Here is a 24,176-nt window from a genome sequence, read left to right as displayed (position 1 = left end):
TAAATGCTTTTCTGCGATGGAGTTCAAGTGCTATGCTGCAGTCAGTCTCTTACGCCAACTTGATTAAGAAACCACTTTTCAATGTTAGAGTAGCCCATTCCTATTCTGTCAAAAGAAAAGTGACTTGCTCTAGGAAGTGCTACAGTACCTCTGTGACCAACAGAAGCATTCAGAATGTACAAACATATGCTGGACCTTGACAACGTCTAAGATGGATCAAATAAAAGAGCAACTCAATTGTGTAACACATCATAGACACTTTCATTAGGTCAGCTACATGAGCAAAGGTAATTGGTAAGCTATGCAAGTTCATCAGGTAGATTCCATCTTTGGGCTAATAATATCCAGTTTGTGAACTCTTTTGTTTAGATCCTTGACCAAAAGGTTTATGTGCCAAGTACCACGGCTTAAATAAGCTCTCGGTATTTCTTTCAAATTTGCAACAAACAGCATTCAAGCATCCCCAAAATCAGGGTGCCTAACACCCAGCTCGCACAGCGTGGTTTCTGTTGTTTCTCTCCCCTGCCAGCCGTTATGCTAGCATTTGGTAACTAAGATTGTTAGTGGTGTGGGAATCTAAAAAATGTTTAAGCTTGTATTATTTAGTTTATATGAAAAAGACCATACAATTCTCATGGTACATCAACAAGATGGACTAGTATGCCAACTAACCTCTATTTTAATATTTAAATTATAACAATACAATAACTAGAAAAGGTCAGTGCTTCAAGTGACAAGTTTTGCCACTTCAATTCCAATATTTTTCCAAAATAAAGATGCAATTAGATCTACACTTGAGCATCAGTAGTGCAATACAGTATCCTTTCCTGAATAAAGGAGCTGAGGTTTATCCACAATAAAAGCTTTAAATAAGGTAGATTGTTGCCATTTATATATCAATTCTGTATGTTTGATATAAAATATATTGGGAAAGCTTAAACTGACTTATACAATCTACATTTGGCTAAAGCTCCACATAAGCAGCATCAGTGGAAATGAACATCAGAGGCGTACTTAACATAAAACACTTTCAAAACTACTCAGCAACAAATGACAGAAGGTTGGCTAAGAATAACTGAACATCTGAGGTGTGTACCAGACAAAAAGAATGGACCCTGTGGTTACTTGCACTATTTTAATTAAGGAAAAGAAATGCAAGGTTTAGTCCACTTCCATTTCTCCAGGTGGTTTGGTCTGCTGAGAATTGTCCTTCGCTGGTTCAGGTTTTGTTTCTGCACCGCTCTGTCCGTTCACTGGTCCATTGTGTTCACCATTAGCCTTGGACTGCGCATCATTGGGAGGTTCTATCTTCGGTTTGGGCTTGTATATAATGGGATTACAGAAGCTATCCAACTCCTAGCAGTAACAGAAGCAAGAGAGCAAGTTCATTTGGTGGCACGGTAATTGCATTAAACTAGCATGTCTCAGATTTCTTTCTTGTTCATAATGACCTGGAATTTTATTTTCAAGGACTAAACTTCCCAATTCTATGAAGTCTAGAAACTTAAAACCTTTCGCTAGCCGGAGAGCTTCCGATCTGTAAAAGCCTAAGCAGTTTTCTAGCAAACCTGGTGCCGTAACGCAGGATACTTTAAACAGGCTTACGCAGAGGTACTACTGTAAATCAAGAGCCAGAACCAAAGATTAGTAAAATTGCTTCTCCCTCTGTATGGATCTTTCCATAGCTTTAAAATCTCTGTAAATGTAATATTCTAGCTCAACACAGAGGCCAAAATCTTATTAGAGGAAAACTTGTTAGAACGCAACAAGTACAATGATATTTCTTTTTTTTACCTTAGATTTCGTCAGTATTTCTGCCACTTTGACAACTGGGTCCTGAGTCAGACTTAGTTTGTTCTGGGCATTCATTTTGCTGTTCAACCAACTCATAGCCTCGCTAATGTATTTTTCAACCTTTTCCATCTCAGCAGGATCTAGATGATCGTATTTTTCATCCTAAGGAGAGAGATAGTTATATCATCAACTAATATGCTTCTCACCCCATTAAGAATTTCATGGACATGTAATAAAATAGGATAACATTGCTACAACCCAACAGAACTAGTTCTGAACAAGCGTTTAGTGTGAAGAATGACTGCACAACAAGACAGACAGGACATTGCAGACGTTTCAAATTTTGATCTTAAGTACGCACTGCTGAAGTGCTGGTTAGTAATGAAGTGGCAAGAACAAAAACACCTGAGATTTACAGTAGTTTGATTAATTAACCCCAACAGATAGTCTTGTAAGTTATAGAAACAATGGTAACAGCCATAATTTGAGAGGTCCATTTCAAGTGGTACAAGTCACCATAAAACATGTGACACTTAAATTTGTGTTCTCATGAAGAAACCATTTTTGCTGGCAATCCAGAACAGTTTTAAAAGTTCTCAGGAGCAGAAGCACAACAGCCATTTTAAAGGAGCTTAACAAGTAATCCTATAGGATTTCTTTTTAAACACAAAAACACACCTCTACAGCCAAGCTCAAACACCCGTGATAGTTCATTCCCTAAATACTTTGCTTCTACCTTATTTTTGTATGCTTCTACTGCCTTCATAAGGAGCTGAATCTTCTTTCCCAGTTCATTTAAAACTTTTGGTCTCTCTTCATGTTCTATGTATCTTTCCTGAATAGGCTGTCCAAATTTCTGGAAACATAAGAACAAAGATAATGATGAAATAACAAGTTTACTTTAGTCTGGTCTAAGAATAAAATGTGGCAGTAGAAGGAAGGCTGCCTTTAACTCCTTTTCTCATCCATTCAAGAGCTTAATCTTTGCATTTTGCTTTAGTTTAACAACAACAACAAAAAGCCCAGACATTTAAACACAGGAGTAGTGCTTGTCCTTATTAGGCTTCGTATTTTGCAGTTATTTTCAGTAAAGAGAGCATAGGGAACAATGCATTTGGAAGGGAAACAAGACTATTTACATGGATGGCTTAATTTTAGAGTAGTTCAGCTGAAAACTTCGAGTTTTATAAATCCATTTTGTCTGTTTTCCCCTTCTCTTGAATACCAGTATCCAGGCGAGAAGGCAGCTGTCAGGATCTACACTTCTGTTCTCCTCAGTTATCCCTCCCCCAAAGGAAATCTGACTTGAGAGGGAACAGTTGGAGCCTGAGAGCTAGAGACAAACTTACTGCAAACAGAGTAGCTAGTCATTCATCAGAATTCACATTTTCCCATGAAATTATTAAAATCCAAAGTATTTAAGGGGCTTTTTTTGTCATTACTAATCAAATGATTCAGTGGAAGCTACTGTTAAAGCACTCTTCAGCCTTTATCATGAGATATTAGACCAAAAATTCCATTTTATGACACAGCTACAGAAGACCACTGAAAACAAGAAAACCAGAGTGTCTGTCTGGAGTGTAGTTCTGAATAACTGGGAGAGCAGTCAAACTGCTCAAAAGCTTCCTTCAGATTTTAACAAGGCTGACAGAAAGTTCCCACAGCAATTAATTTTATTGTCACTTGTGACAGTCTGCTTCATTTTGACTGTTTTCAAATTAGAAGCACAACCGACATTAAAACAAACTGTATTTCTAGTTCTAAATAGTATGTTCATTTCATAACTAAACTACATCCAAATACAACCTGTATGTCCATGCTCGCAAGTTAATGGATTTATAAAACTCACATACACACACACACACCTCTCATTAAAAGAACTTTCCATACTTCGCCATATATATTTATACAAATGCCCCCACCTGCAACACGCACACGATTTTTCTATAAAGTTAAAACCTTACTCTTAACTCCTGAAGCTTATCCATGTATACTTGTTTTGGCTGGTCCTCTCCATCTTCATAAAGCCAGTTTTCTGTGTCCTCCAACATCAAGGTCAGCTTGTTTGAATCCTATGAAGCAAGTTAGGGGTGCTCTAGTTCAGAAAGGGACACTACAAACAAGACTTCTCCCCCCACCACACAAAGAACCCCCCTACTCAAAAAAGACTGTTTCATCAGGGGTTTTTTTATAATTTTTTTTTCAATCAATATTTTAAATATTCCAGGTGATAGTGAAGGAAAACTGTAATTAACAGACTTCAAAGCCAAGATTTTACAGAATGATGAGAAAGGCAGGACAGCCCCACTGATCTGACTTGCAGGTGAAGCTCATGAGAGCTCCAGCATTGACTTTATAAGAAAGCACATGCATCCTGCAACATCATTGCAGATCATCTTTACATGGGAAGTTCTGCTTCTCAGGTTCTCTGATAGCAGGATGGAAGAACAGACAAATTTGGACAAGTATATATCTAGCTGAAGTTAAAATTGTTTTTAATTGGACTCTACCAGGTATAAACAAAGATTTTATTTTTAATTATTTAGAGAAAGATCTTATCTAGCCCCTAACTTACGCAAGAGATTATTTTGAAATTGGTGTGGGGAAAACAGCCCCACACCCTTGAGTTTACACTGGGAGGGCATCTGTACTGCATGCTGGATTGATGACCAGGTAATCCATAGCAGACCTTGCAAAAGCCCCGTGTACACAGTTTTCTTTACCACCTTCGCTTTGCCTTTTAAGTGGGGAAGGAATCATGGTTCTAAGTTGATGAAATTAGTCAGCAAAACACAGAGCTACAGATGTTCCGTTTCCGCTCATTTTCATGTTATTCCTACCCACTCATGCCATTTAGAAGCTTGTAGTGATCTCTCCTGCCTTCCTACCCCCACCGCAGGATTTTTACTTTCTGTCTGCATCCTGAATCTTTCCTTGCCACCGAGAAGCTTCTCAGACAACAAAGGCCTCTGCATGCTTGCATGTCACACATCAGGTGTTAAGTGTAGTTTGAACTTCACTTCTGTGAAGTTAATCCATTTCATATTCCAAAATGAGTCCAAGAGACCCCTGCAGCCTCCACATAAGCCACACTCAAAACTTAAAAAGGAATTTTTTCCAACAGTTGAAGCACATAGACAAGCCTTACTTCTTCAGTGATGAATTTCTCAAAGACTCCACACAGTTTGTCTCTGAAGTCGTAAACATATTCTTCAACAGCATTCTTAGCATCATTTCTTTCTTTCTCAAGCTTGTCTTGCATCATCATCTTCCCCTAGGGTGGAGAAAAGCTTATTTAAAACTAAAAGCATGTCAAGCATCAAGCTTAATGATTACTCTCTTCAAACTGAACCACAGAACTTTGTAGAAGCCTGCTAATTCACAGTTACCAAGTAGAACTTTCACCTTTGTGCAAGTCATCTTCACTGCAGACAGAACTAGAACAGGGGAAACATGAGTTCATGTTTGGAAGCTGTTTGGCAAGTGCTTCAACATAAATGGATCAGGTATCAGTTACAATCTGACCACCACAGACAGGACTAGAAGCAAAGACAAGTCCTGACTCTGGTTTGGAAGTCATTAGGAATCACTCTGCCCTACATTTTATTCTTCCAACTGACCAGCTTTCAGAGAGGCCCTCAGGATCCTCTGAAAGGCAGGTTTTCGACATGCTGTAATACTTCTCTGCTGATGCAGGAATTGAAAGGCAAAGAATGTGATATAACTAAGGACACAGCTTCTGTAAAACACCAAAAACACATGCAGGTGCTACTCCTGACCAGTACCAGGTCAGTCAGTCCTGTAACACGCTGCAGCCTTTGCTGGACATCCTAAGCATTTCCAGCCTAAGAACAGAACTGATACCTTGAGGAGATCAAAATCGGACAGCTGAGTAGTTAAGTCCAGTGAAATGGATTCATTTCTCCAAACAGCCCAACCCAAACAAAACCCCTTACAATTAAGGACAAACCCCCAAAGAATTCTAAATTAGACAGTAAGTTTATGGTTGCAAATACTTTCTGGATAGTTATTTACAGTGACATTTATTGGAGTGGTCATCTGTTTATGCTGCTTACCTCATTTTCTATATAGCAATTGATAAGATCTTGTCCCAGTTGCCTATAGAGGCTTGCTTGTATAGGTAGGTCAATACTCTTAACTTTTGCTTTAGCCTTTGGCTGGGCTGGATGATCTTGCTTGTCCCCAGAAGCAGCCTATAAAAAAGATTTACACTATTAAGAAACTTTCAAGAATAGAAATATTGCTACATTTATGCTCAAAAAATAAAAGAGTGACAATGACAGCTACAAATTAATCATAGGTAAATGAAGCACCTAATTATTATTCTGCTATTCAGAATCACCACTACCTTAGTTTTGAACCAAAACTGGTGGGATTGAATTTCTTTAAATAAAGTGAAGAGCTGTTGAGAAAACCTGTTCAAAAAGCTAAAGGCACCGCACATTCTTCTTCATACTATTTCCTAAGTTTCCCTAGATTCCATCTTCGCTATAGAACTGTGCTAACAGAAACTTCCTTCAAAGTCTTCATCATATGCTATGCTGAAAGTGCGAAGGTAGGATTCCTAACTTAACCATTTCAATATAGCTGTACTCCTCTAAATACAGCCCCATGTTTGCAACCAGTAAGATTAATGATTTTGAGAATACTGGACAAAAAAAAGTCTTAAGGGAAGCAGCATTACATTTCCTTAACAAGACTGAATACAAACTTTTGTTTCGGTTCCTGCATTTTCAGTTTCCTCATCTGCTTGGTTCTGTTGTTCAGCTTGACTTTTCTGAGTACCTTCATCTTGATCGACCTGCATTTTATCCTAGAAAAAGAGTTACATAACTAAATGCAAAGGTTTGCTGTACGATTTAAGACTGACGTCAATTACAGTAGATCACAGATACTGTAAGGACTTAAGAATCAATCTTACGAATTTTTGATTCACCGTTTTTTAACCACCAGGCATTTTGATACAGTACTTGTATTCATTATCTTTCTCAAATTCAATGGAAATCCTGTTCTGCCTGTCCCCCTTGAAATAATGATGATGTTGCCATCTGTCCCCGTTAAAGAATTACACTAAGGCCTGTGAATACTCCCTTCACTTTAAATTAGAAATAAAAACACATAAAACGTATGGAAAGGACATTCTAGAAACACACCACCACCATCACAGGCAATAACAGGTTCTCTGTGGAACAGCCAGAACTTTGACCTTGTGTCATTTTTCACCTTAAACTTTAAAGCTTGTAATCCAAAGCATAAGTAATTTAGTCATCATAATTGTTACCTGTATCTGCCTCACACGACCATAAAAATTAGTTTCTGTAGTAGCCTCTTGGAGCACATGACCAACTGTATTCTCTCCCTACCATCCGAAATTTAGAAAGTTTCATTTATCTGTAGTTCACCTATGCCTTTTTCTAAATTTCAGGATCTTAAGGACATCACTAATTACTGGTGCTGATCACTTAATTTAAGTAACACAATTCCCTGTCATCACTGCAAAAACTTTTAATAACATACTGATGGAGAAGTCTAAAGTTCTCAGGATGACTCTAATACTTGGACATCCAGAGCATTAATAAATGCTGTAGCAGAGGTCCGAAAGGTCTAAGACTCCTTCCATTAAAAGGAATTAAGATTCCTGGATTCACAGCTACATATACATGTAAACCCATTTACTGTTAGTTCTGTGAAAGACAAGAGAAAGTTATTTAAGGATTTCAAACTCTAGCACAGGTGCATATGTTAGAGTTTAGCTATGTTAATTGAGTCAGCAAGTTTTTAATGATAAATGTTCAAAACAAGAAGGCTACTTTTAGCAAATTTAAGTTTTGTCACTTCAGAGTAGAAAAAACCCTCCTCATTTACTGTTCTTACTGTTCACACAGAAAAGGCAACAACTGGAAGGAACTGTTTTGCCTACACAGAAAAGCTAGAGGGGGAAAATAATACATATAACACCACAAACCTCCTCCTCAGAGTCGAGGGTATCATCCTCAATAATGAAAGGTAATTGCTGACAAGCGCCATTGTAAAACAAAAGATGCGTTAGGTGAATGAATGGAAGTGCTACAAACTGAAAGCCTGAGGATGGAAGTAGTTACTCTGGTACTGAACACAGGGTACTCGTCTTAGTAACCTCCACATGCAGAACACCTGTTACACTAAATGCTAGCTACGTCACTTTGAATGGTTTTTCACTCATATACAAACATCAGATGCAAGGCACCTGTCCAAAAGGAATTGCATCATGACTGGCATTTCAAATACGCTCAAATTCCTGGAAAGCAGTATAGGATTTAAAGGGTTGCCTGAATCAATTATGTAATGCTAATTGTGTAACCACTTGCTCTAATTCCTGTAGTATATTCAACTAAAGTGGGAAAAGCTGCTAAGGACAAATTTTAAAAGATAATGACTGGAAATGCACTCACCCCTTCCTCTAAATAAAGCTGCTTTCTGTCCAGCCTTACGCCCCAAGGAAACCCTCCCTCAGTACGCCTGACAGCCTATGAGACCTGTCACTCTGCTGAGGCCTCTGCAACCTCAGAAGACAGCAGGAGTGCGAGGCAGCAGCTTGCCTGCTGCTTTATCCTCTTCTTCTCTGTGCTATCAGCTCTCTCCTGTGAGCTGTGACATAACCAAAATCCCAAGCTATAGAAGGGCACAAGCAAAAAAGAATGGCTGCCAAGGCCACCGCTGGTGTATCATTGCCAGCTGCAAAGTGCTCCCCGGCACCCAGTCCTCAGCTCTGCGGTGTCACGTGTAATAGCTGCACCTCACTGCTCTCAGTGATCCACTTTCAGTACACACTGCGCTACCGAGAAAGCTGATCCTCCTTGCACTAGAATGAGAGAACATAATTTTGTTCGTTTCTCAGTATTGGTGACAAAGCTGTTGCACATTTATTTCCAGTGATTTTCCCCTATGGCCTTACCAGCCACTTTCTAAGAACTACCAACGTTGAAGTACATAAAGAAGTGCCCTTACTGAACGAGTGTTTATGAAGAACAATTTTTCCATATATAAAGAAATACCATGTGTTTTTTACTCAGTGAAAATGTAGTGCTTGAGTAAAAACAAATCTTTAGAATTCATCTGTCAACAGATCTCATTCAACATGCTGCCATTTGATAGCAACACTAGATAACGCAAAGACTAGTAGAGAGACTAAGAACAATGAAGAAATTACCTTTTTCTTTAGAATCTGGTTTGACATTCTTTTTTGCTTTTAGTGCCATATGTCACCAGTACTTTCATAATAAAAGTGAAGAAATGTGTTACATAACTGAAGAAAAAATTGAAGGGTGGAGACGTAGTAATTGTCAAAAGCTATACACTATGATTTAACCTCTAATTATTGGCTCTCTTGTCAGAATTACAAGGAGTGCAGATATTTACAAGTTTACATACCAGCTCATCATCTCTGCCTTGGTTCTTACTTGATGATTCAGTGTCCATAGGCGTGTCGTTGTGATCTCCCTCTGTGTTCTGCTTCTCTATTATAGAAGCGTTGGCCACGCTGAAAAGGCCGTGAATATTGACGCGCACTTTAACCTTCACTTTGGAATTGTCGCCATCATGTTGGGGACCAACATTTTGAATAGTGAAACGCCCTTGAAAAAACAAAGATTATTTTTTTTCTCTATCACTATTTTTTGGAACAACAATTAAAATTAAGTACATTCCTTGGAGGGTCTCAATTTAAATAGCAACTTCATGTAACTTAGAACTATTTGCAAACTTCCTACTTAGTTGTCAATTCTACAATGTGAGCTGCAGCTAGATAAAGTAAAGACCTGGTACCCCAATTATCAGATAGCTGACAATTAGTAAGAAATTTTTGCTTTATCTGTATTTCATAAAAATGTCAAGATAACACTTTATTAGGTGTTCTGCTTCTCTGTTTCCTTCTCTAACCGTCACACTAGAGAAATTGCTCCGATTCATCTCGAATGGTTTCTTTCGTCCACATAACACTAAGTTTGCACCGAAAAATAAAATGTTATCATCAGAGAGAAAAGATTCTATTAGAATTTGGTAACACGGATGCACTACGTATTTTGGAGAATGAACAGTGCTTATCAAGGCTTCTGGAAGCACTGATGTTGGTACTTTATTTTGCAACTTGCTGGAAATTTGAGTGTAAGTGATGCAGACCATGCACATGTAAAGGAGAATATTCTTCCCTAAAGATGACAGAATTCTTGCATAGACGGCTAAACAGGTAGCAGCGAGTTTATATCCGATTCATGAATCAGTAAAATTCTGACTTGAGTTTAAAGACCCTGAGGAGTCCACTAACAACTGCAAGTAAGGCAGTAGTAGCTTCCAGGAAACGTATTCATACTATGTAATACTTTAGACTCTACTACAGATGCTGATGTGCAGGAAATGCCTATCTTGTATGTTCCCAGATGAACAGAAAGAGACATGGCAGATACTGTCTGGACAGACAACTGCCTAGTGCTCACAGGTCCTTTGATCCAATTCCTTCGAAAAATCCAGGCTGGTGGGCACCTAAGATCCTTATCCATTTTACAGAGGTTGAAAGAGCCAGACAGTAGAGCACTAAATTCTTTGCACCAACCTTTTTTAAAGCATTCAGAAACAGTGCAGACAGACAGAATGAAGAAAAATTTTTTTTTTTTTGTATTTTTTTTAGGAACTGCCAAAAGAAGATGTTGGTACTGTTTGATCACTGCATCTAAAAGCAAGACAACTGTGCTGAGCCTTTCTAAAGAGCCTAGGCTTTTCTATAAACTAGATAAGATCGAAGTAACACGTCTGAAAGAAAGGAGAACCACTTTCCCCATTATCAACAGGAGCTGGGTATGGGGTTTTTATTCACATGTCCTTACCTATTCTGGAATCAGGATAAGGCACTTCATGCGGATGGGTATAGTAAGCTTCCAGGTCAAAAGGCTCTTTTTTGTGAAAAGTAATTACTTTTGAGAATGGAGCAGCATGGTTCTTACTGAAGACTTCGCACTCCCTGAAACAGTAAAGTATTAAGTAAGGTTAAACCACTGAGCGTAACACAATGGATAATCAAAATCAAGATACGTTAATGATCAGCCGCTGTGCTAACCAAACAGCTAAATAATTTAGTTTATGTCAGTTTATGACCAGAGTTTCAGGTTGAAGGCCCGTAGGTCTCAAAGCTGGACTACGCATTCTATGTCACACTTCTCAAAAACTAAGCAACTTCACACCACCATTTTTTAATTAAATATATTTCCAATTATTAAGCAGTAATCAGAAATCAAGAAGTATAAAGCAAAACGAGAAAATTAAAACTCTTCAAGTGAGTGACAGTTTCGAAGTCCAAGGCCCAGTCCTTCCACAGCTCAACAATTCTCTTTATATACACAAACACACACTTTTTAGTGGGCACCATACAACTTACCCTGTTCCTTCTTCATAAGATGATTTCCATCTTAACGTTACAGAATAAGGAACAACATCCGTGATGGAAAATTCACGCACTTTAAAAGCTGGGGAAAGAATTGCACACTAGAAAACAAAGACCAAAATTTCATTATACCCATGTAGTCAAATAAATAGCAAGTACAGTAATTAACAACCAAGTGCAAAAAGACTACAATTTATATAGGACACCTAGAGGTCCTGCTTATCACAGAATTAGTAGAAAGTGAATTGAACTGAAAGACTTAACTAATAGTAACAGATGCTACTTCCCCAGTGACTGTCAGTAAAGATACCCAGCAAAGCTTCCAAATGACTACACAGAACTGGAGCAGTGCAGTTTGGGTCATCAAATTTAACAGGTCTCTAACACGACCATCATTCTAACATGACACAGCAGCAAATTACCAAATGCAATACAATCATTTCTGACACAGTCACTGTCACCGACTGTTGAAAGAACAAGTAAGACTCTGCATCTTGTTTCAGCTGTAGTACCTTTTGCTTTTGGTTAGTTGTATTTCATTAGTATGCGATGTTAAAGAAGCAATATTGAAGTTTAATTTCCATAACTATACCTGCAAGGCACAGCCTCTTGCAACAGCTTCATCAGCATTTAGTGTGGTGCTTATCTCTTTACAGAAAAAGTTAGAGATCTGTTCCTTCACTGCTGGAATTCTAGTAGCCCCACCTACTATTTCTATACTGTAGATATCTTCACGCTGAAGTTCTAGAAAAGAGAACGCATGGCCTTCAGTTATCATCAATATATCAAGCTGTTTTCTGACAGCAAAAAAAAAGGTATAGAGTTCTTTTATTATCTAGACACTATGACAAGCGCTGAATATATTCCATGGCCGACAAGATCTTTAAAACCAGATTTGTCATGATTATAGAATCAGAGAACCGTTTAGGTTGGAAAAGACCTTTAAGATCATCAAGTCCAACCATTATGATGTGTCCTATTCACACTCTTTGTCCCTCCTGCAGGCCATCAAGTCTTCTAGCTGTGTAATCCTGGAAAATGCAACAGCCAAGCATCAACGAGGACAGCTTCTTTACAATGCATTGTCCATGGGCATCCCCTTCCTGGTGTGCACAAGCTGAAGTGTGTGTAATTGGGTTTTCTTTGGCAGCCCTGCACTACTGGACAATACCTCACCCCTCCCTAACAAGAACAAAACGAAACCCAGTGTACCTCATTTTACATTTGGTTTAGTTTTGGTTGCCCATAAAGAAAAGCAATACACTTAACTAAAAATATATAATAGATATTAGACCATGCTTGCAGTATAACTTAATTCTGAATTGAAGATACGCGTATAAAGCAATCTCAAACAGCTGTCAGTCCTTGAACAGCTCTGCTCAGCAGTTATTCAGGTTCTTACTGCCTGTATTACCTAGCCAAGTCACAAGATAAGCAAAATTCTTCTCTTTTAGTTGCTGGAACTAGGCGTAAAGCCTTTTCCTGCGAAAGGCTAATTCTCTCCTTTATACTAAATTAGGCAAAAAAAATTTTAAAAAAAATTGTTATTTGCACATGCTTCAGATAACTTTTTTCAGGAATATACTGCCAATTAAATTCTCAGGTCAGTGAGGGCATGTATGTGTCACATATGGAACAGGCTGGCCAGACAGTTGCAGTAAAGAATAATGTTTTTTCCCCATCACGGTTTTGGGTTGGTGGTTTTGTGTTTTTAAACAGAAAGGTCTTTCAGGGCGCCAACCTTTTCCATTGCACAGGGTGAATGAGGGTCAATAAACCAAGGTTGCAGAGTGGTATGTGCACTAATGAGGCAGGAATGGGATCATGCATACATGGCAAGCATATGAATGGAACTTACATTTAACTTTTCAGTACTTAGCTTTGCAATTCTAATAAATACAAAAATATATTAAAAGGATAATCATTAAAGAGATCTAGGATAACTGCATTACTAGTTAGTTATTTGAACCTAAAGTAGTAGCTAAATTAACTCCTACTTACTAGCTTGATCCATGGCTGCTCTTAGAGGAGGTTCCACTCTGGCCAGGAGGGCTGAACACAATTGCTCAAACTGAGCTCTGCAGGAACAGGGAGAGCGTTTCACATTACGAGACAACTTAAAGACCACACTTCACTGCACTTCAGTGAAAATAACGCACGGTACCTGTTCATCTTACTGGAGACGTCAAGGTCATTCATGAAGCACTCAATATTGAGTGGAAGGTCAGAAGCATTTGCACTCATAAGCTTCTTGAGCTTTTCACATTCCTGATACAATCGTAGCAGCGCTCGGGGATTCTCTTTTACATTCAGTTTGTATTTTGTCCTAAATTCTTCAGAGAAGTAATCTACCAAAGCCTCATCGAAATTCCTACCACCTACAAAAGGGTCAAAGGTAGTGGCCAAGACCTGCACAGAAGTGAAAAAACAAAGATTAAAAGTTACTAGACAATGTTTGGTTAGATATAGGGATAGCTTTTATAGGGACCCTGGGTTTCTAAGTTAAGACCTTTAAAACCAGGTTTGATATGCAAAAATTCTTTGTGGTTTTCTCACTATCTTCTATGCAGTTGCCAGACAGAACAACTTAAAAAGATCGCTCCTGAATTGTTTCGTTTCTGCCCTCCCCAAATAAAATGCTCTCACATCTACCACGCTGCAGCCCCTGCTCAGTTCACTAGCTCACTGAAGAAAAAGCAGACTAGGACAGCTATTTTGTCATGCTGTTACTAGTTCTGTGTCACTGACTAAAACCAGAAAAACTATCATCTTCTATATGACTTCAGATGACTGCATTTTGCTACCAAAGACAAGTCTACAAAACCATTCAGCCATCAGTAGCTCACAGACAAAAATCTCCAAAACAGGATGTGAAGACTGTTCAGTTTTACATCACATCCCATCGAATTTAGATTTTGAACCGTCACAGATGGCATGAGAAAAGTCATCATAGTGCAAGTTCACCATAGAGCAAGTTCAACAGTTTTGCTTAGATAAGTCAGTTGCACAACTACAAAGCTTGTAAGACTACCAGAATATGCAAGTATTTCAGCAATATAACGTGGCACAAAAACTGTGCAGTATGCTTCATTGTCAAGCATTTTGCAAAACAGACTTTGGGATACTACATTTCTGCATTTCATAAAAATCTGGTTTGCTGGAATACCCCAAAAGTAAAAGTTTTTGTACTCAGCATTTCAAAAATATTTGCTATAGACATTTCTTTAGGGATTTTTTGTTGGGTTGTTTTTTTATTTTTTTACTATCTTTCCACAGAACAGTATTTTGAGTATCGTTCAATTAAATACTTCAAGAATTTTACTGCGTGACTTAAAAGATTACCTTCAGTTTTCCTTTGTTAAAAGCACAGATTGAAACCTGGTATGCAGAATGCCCCATATCTACAAAGACCACGTTTCTCGGCTTCTCTTCCAAGGCTGGCAGATCTTGCTTGTATATTCCATAGGCTAGTGCAACTGAAAAACACCAGCCCACGGAAGTTAAGGGAAAGCTGCATACAACTGTAAAGCATGCCTTAAAAACACTACCAAAACAGACACTACTTGTGCTTACTCTTTCTAAACACCTCCATTACTCTGCTGACATAAGGGTCAAAAGGGTCACAAGCTTTAGACCATTAAGAGTTGCCATGTTCTTTATGTCAATTTCTTACCATTTATAGATTTATTAGTAAATTACTGCATGTTCATTCACAAAATTGACATTTAAGTATTCTGTATAACCTAACATCTCTTCACAACAACAGCATGCTCTGCATCTTCAAAGCACTAACTTTAAGTCAGTAGCGTATGCGAGTATTCTGTATAACCTAACATCTCTTCACAACAGCATGCTCTGCGTCTTCAAAGCACTAACTTTAAGTCAGGAGCGTATGCACCATTATGTATTTTAATTTTTAGATCCAGGATTTATCAGATTGGCTATATAGGCTTCTGCTTAAGAATTACTGCTCATACATGAAGCAGCTCATCACACAGCAAGTTAACATGTTGAAACCCCATTTTGCACTGCCAAGGGAGGAAAGATATCAAGTGAATTCTTAACACTACTAAAGCATCACCTTGTATTTCAGTTCTGCTTGTAGCCAAATTAACATTGTAATTTGTGAAATGGCACAGATTAGGTCTCATGCCTACCCCTCTCCTTTCAAATGCCTTACTTCCAGTATTTTTCAGCTCAGCTTTGCAAAATTCAGTATGCTCAAGAAAAAAAATGTTTTAGACGACCAGTCCATACAAATAACATTTCAATACCAGCACACATTTGGAAAGTTGGTTGAGGCTTACTAAAAGCAAAGAATTTAAATCAAGAAAAAAAGCCCCTATGGTTTAAATGGCTCCAACTTTAGTTCCCATGTAATGTATTTTTATACCCTAGAATTTACCCAAACCACGGGAGGGCAGTAAACAAATTACTGCATAGAAACAACATTTGTGCCAATTCTACAACTGACAGGATTGCCACAAGTTTAGCTGTCATCACCCCACAGACTTGACCTGGATATTTTGAAGAGTCATACAGTTGAAGTGGTTTCTAAATATGATCATCAAATCTGCTTTCAGGAAAAGCTCCATAAAAATGCAGTTTGTGGAGAAGCAGCTTTTAAAGCATACATTAGTTAAAAACGCAAAATGTTTGGATTACACATTTTAAAATTTCCCTTCAGTGTATTTCACTTCAAATAAATATTAGCTTATGATAAAAAAGTATTTCTCTAGCACTTCCATGAGATTTATTTTTACTTCAGCACATGCATCTTCCAGTAAGCTGGAAAGAAAGTCACTACACACCTCTGTTAAATAAGTAAATAAAAACAAAAGTTAAATAATAAAAATATTTAGCGTAATCTGTCAAGACAGATGCAGGTTACATCTGATAATACTGTACTATACTCTTACTTAATACAACAATTGTGAATTCAGGTCAGGTGCACACCCCAGCTGGATCATTAAGAGATTCTGAAGCTAGCTCAGGCCTTGCCAATGCAGCCGCTGTAGCTCCATGGTAGAGCAGGGAGGGAAGCAGAGGCACCAGCTTTATTGCAGCAGCAGAGCAGCTATTTTCCAGTGGCACTGTATTCAGGTTAGCAAACCCCAGCTCCCATTATGTCTCCTAAGTGCTGAACACCACCCCACCAAAATAGTTGTTGTCCTTCCAGTTTCCAAGCTGGATCGGGCAGTACTAGCCTGGATAGCTTTTTCCCCAAGCTCCTAATTGTGTAACAGGAGTATGTCAGCATCCTCACAGATTCAATAGCCTGAATGGGTAAAAACAAAACAAAACAAGCAAACCCCCAAAACAAACCAAAAGCATTGCTGCCCTTTACCTGCTGTAGTTTCATTCATCAGCTTCAGACAATTTAATCCTGCGATCTGTGCAGCTGCCATTACAGACCTTCTCTCAGCATCAGTGAAGAAACTGGGTACCTGTTTCCAAAAATTAATTACATGAGATACTACGAAATATGGACTTTTTAATTTAAAAAAAGTCAAACTTACCAATTAAGCAACCCTATAAATTTCAATACCACAAGAAACAGTTATAAGCAAACCTTAGATTAATAGGGCAGTCAGAATAAAACAGCTAGGTAATTAATTTTAGTGCATATTTTAATAAAAATTTCAAAATATGACAAAAATGTACATCCAGAGTTGTTTTAAACAAAGTAGATTTAAGCATCAAAAAACCTCTGAAAATGTTCTTTCAGATTCTTCTTGTGAGTCTGTGATCTTTAAAGCACTACCAGTTTCTGAAACCATTTGTGCAGCACAAAGTCACCACAGTAAATATTCATACACAGCCCTAAAATAAGTTACTGCAGAAGCACTACAGTGGTGCTGGAACCAAACTTCGTGTTACAACTGAATCTGCATCCGTATTTCAGTTATCGCCTCTACCACAATGCCACTTCCAGTGCGCTACAGTACTCAGTTCCACCAAAACCAGCTGGAGCACAATCAGAGCCCATTCAGAAAACTGGCTGCAATCAGTTGCCGTATCTTTAACTTCAGTCAAGCCTAAGACCTAGAACTACAGTCATAGTGTCTTTCATTAGCTACCGTTGTGGTGTATTACCAAGGATCCTTGTTTGTGTGGGAGGTATTCTCTGTAAGTGCCTTTGTATACCATAAGGAAGCAAGGAAAAAGATCAAAGCAGATTTCTAACAGCTAAAGTACACAACTCTCCAGTTCCCATGTGTCTGTCTGACAGAGAAGGGATAATCCCCATACTTCATGCCCAGACTTCTCTCCAGAACAAGAGCGGAAGTGGAGCAGTTAACAAAGACTATGTGAAAAGCAGACATCTAGGACTTCATATCAGGAACAAAATCTCTTGTCTTCAAGCTCCCCCCTTACTCCCCCGCTGTGGGTAAAGACACTAGCTAAAAAACCACAACCAACACAAGCAAACCAGCCACACAAAAAGACCTTTTCAAACAAATGCACGTAATTTGGGCTTCTCAAATTGCCAGTATGACCCTCAGAGCAATGAAGTTCAGGCAACTCTCAACTACACTATGACTCAACAGTGTTCAACTATGTAACAAAGAAATTCAACATGAATTTGGGAAGGTTCTTTGGAATCTAGGAAGATAGGCTTACACATTGGTCAGTTAACGGCAGCGTTAGGTTCACAGTTGAAGTTGATCTTAAAGGTCTTTTCCAACCTAAACGATTCTATGATTCCCATTTGTAACAGGAACTACAGTAATCAGTATTACTATACGCAGCACTTGGGAGTTAGTTAGTCTGCATCAGCTTAAAAAGTATGTTCTTTCTGAAAACACACTCCTGATTTAACAAATTTTCCATCTTGCCACACACAACTACAAGAGTATTCTCATTTGGAAAAACCTATAATGAAGGCCCATTTGCGGGGGGTAGGGTACGATTTCTATCCACTCCTTCTATCTCTTACCATTGCACCATGGCATAAATGGTACTGGTTTACATAAAGTTATTTACAGAAATAATTGCAATAAAGACATTACAACTTACTGAAATCACGCAGTCTGCCACTGGTTTCTTCAAAGCACTTTCTGAAGTATCTTTAAGTTTGGCCAACAGCATTCCCGTAATCTGTTCAATTGCAAACAGTCTCTCTTCATCTAGGTATCTCACCTGAAACAGAGAATCACCATGCTGTAATAAATCATCTTAACTTTTCTCTAAGGGGCTATTTAGAAAACGAGAGTATTTTTGTTGTTTGTTTCTGGCTTTTTTAATAAAAAAAACAACCTATGAGAAAATGTGTAATGAACATAGAATGCTAAACACGAGCTAAAACCAAGAATTTTGGAGCAAACCCAAGGAACATTTGCTTCCTGCAAGGGTTACTCAAGCACATGAAGCAGGGAAGGGGCAAATGAGGCAATTCAAGCAGTCCTGCCCTGCTTGGGAAACACATCTGAGTCTTCAGCCTTCATGTGAGATTATAAATCCTGAATTCCTGGCAGACTGCTGTCTCTCTAGCAATCCCAAACACTCCTGTGCAAGGAAACCCAGAAGGACAAGCAGCACCTATATTTACGCAGGTGATCAGCATGATATGAGCAGGTATAGAGAACAAGAGAAATTCACTTCATGCGGTATAAAGCCCCACCAGAAAGCAACCCAGACTGCACGAAGTGAGGCTAATTGGGACATTTGCTTCAGAAGTACACTCCTGATCCAAATTAAAATGCCGAAAGATCAACATGTTCAGAGACCAAAGCCAGAAAGCCTGAACTTTGAGAAGAGCAATTTCCAGCCATGTAGTTTGGAAGTGAATGAACAGTAACTTGTTTGGATTACATCTTCAGAGCATTATCTTGTTTTCCTGAAACCTGGTCTCTGCATGTCTGTAAGACCTAAACTCAGATGAGGCTAATTATTACACATTGTAATTATACATATTTGAAGTCAAATCTAGTAAGGCAAGGTGAAAAGCTACTAACGTGACTATAGAAAGCTAATACAATTGATGAAGAGCCTCAACAGACGTCTCTGAGCAAGGACAGTACTTGAGCAGATGTTACTGCAGGGTTCTTCATCTCGTAGCAACAGCAGATTTACTACACAGTTTTATTGAAGGTGAATGAAACAAACTTAACCTTTTGGGGGTGAGAGCTATTACTATTTTATAGCACACCTGTATGGGAGAGAATACAAAGCCTTTTTTACACTACTTTACTACTAGGAGACATGAGTATGTAATACAGAGCTCCAGATCTTCCTAACAGTTAAAGAAGTGAGTGAATTACAAGGAGAAATGAGAAACATAGCAAAACTATGCTAAGGCAGGCTCTATGAAAAATAGATGATGTTATTGTACTGGTTATGACCTAACATTTCTTTTCAAAATGAGTACAAATATGCTGAGAGTTTTCTTAAGGAAAATGTAAGTCAGTTCAAGTAGGAAGTTACGTGAAAAGGTCCAAAGTGCTCATCTCTACCACTAAAGGTATTCTACACAAAGCTCTAACTCACCTTTACTCCTACGGAACCATTCGGCATCTTCTGAAGTTCATAGGGAAGTTTGGCCCTTTCAGCTTGTATGTAAGGATCTTCAAATGGTCTTCCATGAAGTTTTTTGAAACCATGTAATGTATTTTTTACATTTGTGACAATCTGCGGAAGAGATATTTTTTTATTACCCACGACATAGAGACTACAGAAGACCATCCAGAAGGTAACTCTTGTTATGTTGGGCTTAATGCGCGTGCTGAAGACCCATGTCAAGCCCCACACGTTTACTAGAAAGTAAAGGGCTGGGGGGGAGAGAAAGAAGCATTTATTTTTTAATCTATGGTCTCCATTAAAAAATTTCAAATTTACTTCCCTCTTTAATATCCCTTAGCTTGCTGCCATCAATTTTCACTGTACTTTTTATTTTAGAGGAGCCTTCTGATACAGTATGCAATATTTGAAATCATATTACATGTTGTTGCAATGGCTGTCTGTAGGAACAAATCAAGTTGTTCCTTACATTAACCTTAAATGAATCTTCAACAAATTCACACATTTCACTTCCTTTCACTTCCTTTAAAGTTCTCCTCTAACTCAGATCACATCTGGACATCAAGCCTCCCCACACCTATTCTCTCCTCAGTGTTTCAACCTAATTACTTTAAGGGCAGACTTTTAAGTAAAGAAAGGACCAGAACAAACAAATCCCAACAAACACAGTATTTAAGCTACCAAAAGAAATTATTCCAGGGTAATCTTCTCCGAGATAAACCAGTCTAGTTTACTAGTCTAAATAGCAAACTTCATAGCTGGGAAGAGTACTGACAGGACACATTCTCACCAGCAAAGTTCAGGGGTTGAGCTCAGATCAAAAGTGTAAAGTTTCTCAGAATGAAAGTGATACAGCCTCTGCATTACCAACTGCTCACAGTACTACCGGTAGGCTCTATTACCTTTCTAGCCACCAGGCAAATTTCCAGTTACCTACACTCTGCCAAGGGGAAGGAAGTCCTCAGCATGCTACCATGGATACAAAGAAAGAGGGCAAGACCTGATCTCTTTTGAATTTCTAGACTCACGCTGGCTATTATGGATTTTTACATATTTTCCTTCCAAAGGAAGTTTTTCTTAGGTTGCAAGTGAATTTACAAAGGATTAGAGAAATCTTACTTCTGTTCAAAATTCCAAATTGAGACAGTAAATTACTAAGATGCATTCACTTCCTATTATAAGCAACAACCAGCATCTATACCAAACTTTCACTGTTCAACTTCAGTTCCAACTTTTCTAAAACGTAAGCACAGTATTCCTCCTGATCTCCAATGGAGATTTAATTATGAACTCTATTCTTGCTGTCATGAGTAAGCAAGAAAAAAAAAAATCTTTTACAAGGACAAAACAAGGTTTTCTGTTTCTTCCCAATTTTTACTCTGAATTTTTACTCCTGACAAAACAATGCAGAAATAGTTTGAATTTTAATACAGGGAATTCACTGTTGAAGCAGTAACTATTACTGTGAAATGTACACTTACTGTAGAAAACTTACTTCAGAACAGGAAAATACCAAATTTACTCGTTACTTTTCTTCCAACAGTTCAACAGGACACAAGTCAGGGAAGTAATACAAGAGTTTTTTATTCATTTACCTGGCTCTTTGCTGCATTCCCAATGGCCCGGGTCTTGGATCCTAAAGATATACATGCTCTAAGTAAAAACAGGGAAGAAAAAAATAAAAAAATAAAAAAATTCAGCTTTAGAAGAAAACATCATGAAGTATTTCAATGGTATTTAAAAACACCCACAAGAATCAAAGTAGCAAAACATGGATGTGGTATTTAACAGCATTATTGCATGAAGCACCAAAACTTGCAGTGGAATTCTAGTTACTTTGCTCTTTGCAAATTAGTTTAGAAACTGTAAGCAACTGCAATTGTTTTGATTATAATGGCATTTAAGGAATTCTTTAAAAGCTTGCGTTCTACAGATCTTACCACAAAGGTAAGGAATTAATAGCTACTTTGGGGTCACAGTTTATAACCAAAGAAGCCTGTGACATTTGATTTAAAAACCTGAACTTTACCAGTCAGGTTTTCTTGACTCAACAACACTAAAGTGCCGTATTTACGCTGTACGAACAATTAGCAATAATAATCATAAGACAACAGTTAAAAAAAACCCCAAACAATTAAGCCCAAGGTAGCTCAACAGCCCAGTTCTACGGACTGTTGAGCACTTCCCATGACTGAGGACTGCCAGGTCCCCACTGCAAACAGGCAAAAGGGGAGATGTCCGGGAACAGCTCCCAGCCACCGAGGGGTTGGGACGCTCTGGAGCAATCCATGGCCCCTTGCAGCTTGCTTCTGCTCAGGTTACGGCTGAGCACCCCTCTCGGCCTCGCCTCTGGCTCTAGCAAAGGCTGCCGCGGATCCCCAGCCACCACCTGGCCACCTCCCTGCTGCCTTTGGAAACTTTGCAGGGTTTTGTGGAAGATACTACCACCACACCTTCGCTTCACAGATTTGAAATAGAATTCTTCTCCCAAAAGGGGACTGATCAGGCTAAAACGATTCAGCAGTAAATAACAGATACAACCCAGATTTCAGACGGTTCAAATTTGTTTAATGAACGCATAAAGGTCACTACAGTAGATTGCTTCCTGCTTCCTCTCCATCATCACTACAATGAGGGCACTGTACATAATTTGACAATATTATCTAGCAACCTCTTCTGCTATAGCACCACACCAAACATGCAAAACCTTCTCCAGACTTAACTGCTGCGACCAGACAGTGCGTTGCCCTACGTTTTCAAATATATAGTTCAGCCTTTCACAAATGGCTTTTACTATGTCAGTGTCTCTTAACACTACAGTTCCCGATTATACTTTGCAAGCATTAAGAAAAGTCAGATAAAAGAGGAATTTAGAAAGGGCATAAATGGTTTACAAGATATCTATTTTATGGACAATAACATGCTGATGCTATATGTATACACACCACCTTTTCAGTGCAGGTATTTGACTCTGTTGACGGAGAGCATTACTTGCAAATCCTCCTTCCTCAGAGCTGGAAGCATCAAGTCAGAAGCTACTCAGCCCACCAGAGTTCCTGCCAGGGTTTACTTCAACTATTCCGTTCCAGCACAAGGGGATGGATGGTTTCTCCCTCCCTTGGCTGGGAAGCAGAGATGTCAAAAATACAACCTCTCTCTTTGGCTCCAAGCACCTCGGCTGCATCCAAGACAGCCCTTTAGGAAGCACATCCACCATCAGGATATCAGTGCAACAACTGAACTGTCCCCCCCGCCACTGCCCTCAGCCTGCCATGAGCTTTTGACCAGTACCTACGACTTTTCTAAATGTAGCAACTCTTCACCAGAAGGACGTTTCAGTCCTCTCCATGCATTGTTTTGAAGAAGATGCTACCTCATCGTTTTAACTACAGCGTATGATTACACCAATTACACATGGTCTGAAAAAAAGTCACTAAAAAATTAGGAGCTATCAACACTCAACTGTCTTTCTGCAACACCACAGTGGTGAGGCACAGCACCTGAAAGGGCCATTTGCCATGAGTTTAACACGCCCAGCGTGCTAGAAACGTGTACAACAGACGTACTGGGGTTCCCGGTTTAGAAAGAGCCAAGTCTCAGTTAACAGACAAAGAGAGGCTACAGTCAAAAGCCTTAAGAAGTAGAAGTTTACTGAAATGGATGGCTTAGTGGCAGAATCTTTTTCCCGTCTTTCTACAATACTTGCGCTAAAGCTTTGAAGATGATACACGTTTTACTAACGTTAGCAATCCCACGCCTTAGATTACAGGACACGGGTTTTAGACAAACTATTAAGAAAGGATCACCTGAATGTTTTAACAAGTGGGACACTCGATTTATGACTTAAGAGTGCTGTATTAAGTCGTGGTAACACCTGTCTTCCATCAGTCTACACTGATTTTGTCTGCAGCACTGGAGTATGCTTATCCTAATGCTGTAATGCTCACAGCAGTGCTGCACAGGTATCTGCACCAGCTCCAAAACTGGAAGCTGCCTGCACGAATTAGCCTTGCCCAGAAAGAGCAATTAGCCCTACAGAGCACAGCCAGGACTGTCCTATCTTTAGGACCTAACCCAGTATCTTTCTGCAGCTTAGTAACAACACACTGGGCATGAACGTGTACTAGCTTGCCCAGAGCTAGCGCAAGGTATTTTTATACCATGCTACGTAGACAGGACAAACATTAACACTTCATATTTCTGGGAGCAAGTCCCCGGTATTTGGGACACAGGCAATCAATGTTAACTATTAGCTAACTTTGAGTATCTAAATGACATAAGCCCCTCTATAGGAACATGTAAATAGTTCATTTACTGTGTTGCTGTGTGTAATAAGCAGAAAAGTTTTGACAGTTTAAGAGTTAGATCTGCCTGCATCGCTCAAATCATGTTTGCAGTTAAGGTTTAAGTACTACGATAAACTTCCGTA

The 24,176-nt window shown here is 38.8% G+C and overlaps 1 protein-coding gene across 1 annotated transcript; it reads right to left on the bottom strand.

Moving 5' to 3' along the window:
* Positions 1-6: 6 nt before the first annotated feature.
* Positions 7-23,125, bottom strand: HSPA4L (heat shock protein family A (Hsp70) member 4 like). The gene is made up of 20 exons (XM_009649332.2): positions 23,121-23,125; positions 22,696-22,761; positions 21,343-21,400; positions 19,718-19,858; positions 18,248-18,370; positions 16,575-16,674; positions 14,570-14,703; positions 13,392-13,636; positions 13,229-13,305; positions 11,820-11,971; positions 11,222-11,328; positions 10,674-10,807; positions 9,226-9,428; positions 6,527-6,628; positions 5,871-6,008; positions 4,943-5,068; positions 3,759-3,866; positions 2,531-2,650; positions 1,795-1,956; positions 7-1,356 (listed from the first exon to the last, which is right to left on the bottom strand). The coding sequence occupies exons 1-20, from the start codon at positions 23,123-23,125 to the stop codon at positions 1,162-1,164; spliced, it is 2,496 nt and encodes an 831-aa protein (XP_009647627.2). The 3' UTR covers positions 7-1,161.
* Between the last annotated feature and the right edge of the window lie 1,051 nt (positions 23,126-24,176).

Source organism: Egretta garzetta, unplaced genomic scaffold (genome assembly GCF_000687185.1).
Source record: "Egretta garzetta isolate BGI_Z169 unplaced genomic scaffold, ASM68718v1 scaffold542, whole genome shotgun sequence".
NCBI lineage: Eukaryota > Metazoa > Chordata > Aves > Pelecaniformes > Ardeidae > Egretta > Egretta garzetta.
The sequence above is the reverse complement of the archived record's forward strand: the minus strand, read 5'-3'. Positions and strand labels throughout refer to the sequence as shown.